The 6,000-nt window shown below is 44.5% G+C and overlaps 1 protein-coding gene across 3 annotated transcripts in view; it reads left to right on the forward strand.

Annotated features, from left to right (window-relative positions):
* ARID1B (AT-rich interaction domain 1B) overlaps window positions 1–6,000 on the forward strand; it is a 257,068-nt gene that overhangs the window by 238,714 nt on the left and 12,354 nt on the right. For all 3 annotated transcript variants that reach the window (XM_021709630.1, XM_021709628.1, XM_021709629.1), the window contains one exon: window positions 5,194–5,344. In XM_021709630.1, the coding sequence (XP_021565305.1) occupies window positions 5,194–5,344 (151 nt within the window). The remainder of the gene's footprint in view (window positions 1–5,193; window positions 5,345–6,000) is intronic.

Raw genomic sequence — 6,000 nt, forward strand, 5'->3', positions numbered from 1 at the left:
AAACAAATGTTTAGCATCTCTATACCTGACTTTCCTCATTTAGGGATTTGGAAAATAGGACCTGCTTGAAAGGGCACAGTGAAGGTTCATTAGGTTAATTCACACAAAGCCCAGAGAAGAGTGGCTGGTACCTGTGGTCAGTAAGCCTGTGCTGCATGTTACCTGGCGTCGGCATTGGTATTGACTGTAGTGGTGTCGTGCTAGCATGAGCTAGGCACCGTGTTTGGTGGTATGTTGGTAAAACAGACATAGTCTCTGCCTGCATTCGTGAAATTAACAGATTCTTTAGAGGAAGCAAACAAGAAATAAGCCACAAATAGGTAATTAAAGATTGTGGCGCCTGTAATCCCGCGCCTTTGGGAGGCTGAGGTGAGTGGATTGCCTGAGCCCGCGGGTTCGAGACCCGCCTGGGCGGCGAGACCTCATCTCTACAACAAATCAAAAAATCAGCCGGGCGTGGTAGCGCGTGCCTGTAATTCCGGCTACTCAGAAGACTGAGGCAGAAGGATCGCTGGAGCCCAGCAGGTCGAGGCTGCGGTGGCCGGGAGCGGCCACTGCACTCCAGTCTGGGCAGCAGAGTGAGACTCCAACTCAAAAAAAAAAAAAAAAAAAGATTGTGGCTGGTGGAAGAAGGAGTGTAAATATCAGTGATACTGGGTGAGGACAGTGGGAAGAAGGGAGAGCCATTTAATCAGGTGACCAGGGAAGGGGCCTAGGACAGGAGTGAGCGTGGTATGTGGGGGAGGTGGCGGGATGTCCTGGAGAGGTCAGAGCAACTTGAGGAGACTCGAGCTGGAGAGTCTGGGCCTGGTGGGTGGAGCTGGATCCCAGCAGTGGAGGGGGAGCCCAGTGCCCTGAGTGTTGGAGAGACTGATGGGTTGAACTTGGGGCTGAGGGAGAAGAACCGGGCAGCAGTGACTGAAGTGTGGAAGAGATTATACCCTGCCATGCAGACGATGGGAAGGATGAGGCTGGAGAGGGCAATCAAGTCACCAGGGACTTGTCAAGGTGGTGAGTGGAAGGTGTGGGTAGGGTGGAGCAGAGGTTGGAACTGGCTGTAATTTGGGAATCTCAAGCAAGGAAATGGTGCCTCATCGAGAGAAAGCTCAGGTGTTTCAGATTGATGTCAGAAGCACCAGGGTGGGTCTTCTCTTCATGCCACTGACCCTCAGGGCTGAGTTCGCGCTGAGGTAGTGACTGCTGAGCCACTGTCCCTTCAGCTGTGCTCGCAGTGGACAAGCTGCCAGTGCAGACTGTTCCTTGACCTTTTATCATTCTTCCAGATGCATACAAGTTCTGTGAAATTGAGACATGATGTGCATCTGTTGGAAAAAACAAGGAAAACATTGTGAATTATATTTGTATGGCAGTACTTTTTCTGGGATCCCTTAAATAAGTGTACCTGTGTTGTCTTTAGATGTTGGGGCCCATGAATTGCTTGATGCGCGTGTGATCTGAGTGGAGGGAAGCCCAAACCCAAAGCCTTGGCTTCCATCAGTATCACAGACCAATGAAAAATGGCAATGTGCATCTTTAGAATTTGAATATAGGGCTTGTACCATTTAAAAAGAAGATTTATAGCAGCTTGTATGTGTTTTATTTGTAATATTTCAGACAACTACATAAAGCAAGGCCTGCTTACTCCAAGTAAAGATTTTTCTGAACATGCAGTAAATTCATGTGCTCAGAAACTCACAGACTTTATGAATGTTGGTGCAGCTGCCTATATACTATATTAGCTAGAGTTTTCCTTAGTGATGTGAGATGCTAGATAGGACATTTTGTTTGTGCTTTTGGTTATTCATACCACATTTTTAAATTATGAAGATATGACAGTAACATGGGAAAAATAATTAGTGTTATTTGGAATGTGGCCTCAAAATGTATTGTGAACCTTTCTAGTATCCTGCCTATATATATTATATTAGCTAGAGTTTTGTCTCCCTTGTTTCCTTTGCCTATACTTTTTCTTATTACAGAAATAAGTTTATGGGGGACAGAATGACTTACGGGGTTACCGTGGTAGTCACTAGGTATATATTTACAGATGCTTTTCAACTTAACGCTGGGGTTACATCCTGATAAATCCATCCTAAATTGAAAATGCCACAGATTAAACATATACTTTCGACTTAAGATCATTTTTATTCATGATGGGTTTATCCAGCCATAACCCCATCTTAAATAGAGCGTACTGAATGCATGTGGCTTTTGCACAGTCATAAAATCAAACCACCCTATGTTGGGGACTGTCTATAAGATGTTTTTCTCAGCAATGTAAATGATACACAAGGGCTAATACAATTCCTAGTATATGTCAGTTCACCTACTGCCTTAAAATGTTGGTATATTGGGTACCTAATTAAAGCGGGTAGACAGGAAGTCTGCGGAAAACAGATTTTCTTCTGGTCTTATTCCTGTTCTATATAAAGTTTTTTATTCTTCAGTTTGCCTTATTCTGACAGTGAACTTGGTGGTGCTTTGATTTTATTTAATGACCAGCATTAGGAGAAAACATGCTCTTTATTATTGGTGGTTCTGCTGCTGGTGTCATTGACCTGTAAAATGGTAGTGTAGGAAATCAAAGAGCCTGATGGAAGTTTCGGTGGCCCTGAGCAGTCTTGCGCTGCCCATTCACCAGCCTGTCTTCCCTACCTTCCTAGCTTCTTACTTTCCTGATTGCGGCATTGATTGACTACATACCAGTGAACATAATATTTATATATTGTTTAACCCAATAGCGTATTTTGAATACCTGCTAATATCCGTCCATGTAGCTCCACTTACACTTTTTAATGGAATAGATGCACACTAGTGCTCTGGTAATGGATGGGTTGTTCTGTAATATTGTGCTAGTACAAACAGTGACGCAGTGATTGTTGAAGTACAGCTGTTTTCTCACACGTATGATTGTTTCTGCGAAATAGAGTCCTAGAAGCAGAATTGTTGAATCAAAGGGTGTGGACCCTTTTTTTTTAAGCTTATTAAGTATCTTAGTAATCTTTTATAGTGTAGCAAACTACCCCTCAAAACATAGTGGCTGTGAAGAGCGACACTTAGTTATGTGTCCCGGTTCTGTGGTGGGCTGGGTGCTGTCAGGTCAGATGCTGTGTCCGCTGTCATCTGGAAGCCATGTTGCGGGCTGAGCTGGATGGCTCCAGAGTGGCTGGTATCATCCTGAGGCTCTCCTGGGGAACTCAGCTGGAGCTGTTGGCCAGGGCCTCCTCCATGGGCCTTTCCATGTGGCATCTTGGGTGCCCGTGACAGGGCAGATGCATTTCAACACGGAGCACTCCAAGAGGACAGGCCCCAGTGCCAGCATTCATGCTATCTCCCATATCTCCTATGGTCAGTGCTGGTTACATGACCAAGCTCAGGGCTTCGTGGGTGGAAGGGACCCCATGGGCTGCAAATGCTGGGCAGTGTGCTTCCCTCCTTGGGAGGGTTGGGAGGGAACCTCAGGAGACTGCCAGAGAAGACGTTTGCTAGCAGGAGCTGGTGAGAGTTATGCCGATTTAATGTTCTCAGCGATTGCACAGAAGAAGGAGTGCATGGATTATTCACCCCTGTACTAAGAATGATTATTATCTGTCATTTTAACACTGGCCAATCCAGTTGGGTGGGAGAACCTCATAATTGTTTTAATTTGGATTTCTTTCATTATAAGTGAGCTCACATATATTTTCATATGCTGATTGAACATTTATTTTTCTTCTTCTTTGAATGTACATGTATGTATTTGCCTGTTTTTAATTTGGTTGTCCTTTTCCTGTGGACTTTTTTTAAAACGCCCTGTATATTATGGAATTAAGCCATTTCACTTTAATTGTGCCATTTGATTTCTGTCTATCTCTGTTTTCACATCTACAAAATAGAAAGTAACCTCAGAACTGGTTCTACCACAAGTTGATGTGAGATCAAACAGATAAAACAGGGAAAGCACATTGCAAAGTAAAAATATGTTACACCAGTGTTTGCACCTCTCCAGCAGCCTGACAGGGTGCTTCAGTTCACAGAATTGTATCCACTTTTGCCTCACATAAGGTGAAAGTAACTAACTAGCATAGGATGGAGAAAGGCAATAGTACTGTGTATCAATTAAAACATATATTAAAATGTTTACTTTGCCTATAGGCTAATTTCTGGACTTGACCCAATTTCCTTCAGGCTCTGGGCTAATGCTAATTTGCATATGTGACCTAATTGGCATTCTACCCTCTTAGAAATAGTTGCATCTCATCCCATCTTGAGCTATTCTTAACTCCCCAATAATTTTCTTTATCCTAATTTTGGAGTGAGTTGGTAGATGAATGTTAAGGTTTTCACTTTTTTTTTTTAATAAGAGAAGGGAACTAGCTTTGTGTACATATTTTGTCTTCTTTATAATGCCTTCATGAGATGGTACTACTGACCTCATTTTATAGACAAGGAATGAAACTCAAAGTTAGTAGCTTCCCAAATAGGTAGTAGATCTGGACCTGCACTCATTCTCTGCATTGCTAAGTTGCCACAAATTCAGCTGAAAGCAACACAAATACATGGTCATACAGCATCGTACAGGAATATAGAACAATGTGCCTGGGGCTTCTGCTCAGGGTCTCACAGGCTGAATCAAGGTGTCTGCCAGGACTGCAGGCTCCTCTTCTAAGTTCATTCAGGGCGTTGGCAGAATTCATTTCCCTGCAGTTGTGGAGCTGAGGTCCATTCTCTTGTTGGCTGTCCTCTGCCCACCTTTCCTCCCACGTGGTTGTCTCCACAACATGTCAGTTACATCAAGGCCAACAGGAGAATGTCTCTGACTTGTTCCGTCTCTAGCCTCTAGATTCAGATCTGAAGGCTTGCTGCACAACCTCCCTTTTGGTTAACTCACAGTCAGCTGATCATTCACTGTGATGCACATGAAACCCCTTTTGCCATAAGCATGGCGAGTGATACCTATCATATTCCTAGGGTCTACCCACACTCAAGGGGAGGGGCCCAAGACGGCATACACCACAGGAGAGGGATCTTTGGGACCAACTTAGAATTCCACCCTCAAGGCACATCTTGGCTCCAGATCTTATGCTTTTTATTGGGCTATCATACTAAGAATAAGATACAAGTATGAAGGCAACAGAAATTACTAGAAGGGATGTATGGGCCCTTTGACTTTGGAAAATACTTAATTTGATGCCTTTGATTTAAATGCTGCAGTGCCTGGAAGTAGCGAGCCCTTTATGACGCAAGGACAGATGCCCAACAGCGGCATGCAGGACATGTACAACCAAAGTCCCTCTGGAACGATGTCAAATCTAGGCATGAGCCAGCGACAGCAGTTTCCCTATGGAACCAGTTATGATCGAAGGTGAGTATCAGGTGAAGATAAGATGATTACTAGAAACTGTGCTTTCCTCACATACATTTTCTGAGCTCTGGCACCGAACTGCTGATGACAAGTTATAGTGCCCACTTTCCTCCAACTTAGGAAGGAGTGGTTGCATGTGTGTCAGGGGCTGCCCTGAGTAGATGGCCACGGGTCTGGGGAGAAGGACCTTGTCCTCAGGCAGCTGGGTCATGTTTCACCAGTGAATGTCCAAAAATATAAATGAGATGGCTGAGCTGTCATGGCCATGGCAGGAGTCTTCTCCCTAGACGTCAAGAGCCAAGGGCCACCCCAAGTCATACCAGCACCCAGCTTCCCTCCGGGATACCACCCAGCTGCAGACTCCAGATGTGTGTCTGGGAGCTCCCAGACTCCTCGGCTCCTACAGCACCAGCTCCCCCCTCCCTCCAGCACTCTTGTCTTAGGGAAATGTCTGCACAGTGGAAGCCACACTAGGCATTCAGCATTTCAGAAAGGTCTTCCAGGTATTACTTGTTCAGAGGTTTCCACTCATTCCTGTGAACATTTTAAATAAAGCGAGAATATTTTGCTCCTTAATCTCTGAGAATTGTCTCTGAGAATACCACTGCCCAGGCCTCACTGTAGCCTCTCTTTTTTTTTTTTTTTTTTTTTTTTTT

This window comes from Carlito syrichta, unplaced genomic scaffold (assembly GCF_000164805.1).
Source record: "Carlito syrichta isolate Samal-C Ts95f unplaced genomic scaffold, Tarsius_syrichta-2.0.1 Scaffold268229, whole genome shotgun sequence".
NCBI classification, from domain to species: domain Eukaryota; kingdom Metazoa; phylum Chordata; class Mammalia; order Primates; family Tarsiidae; genus Carlito; species Carlito syrichta.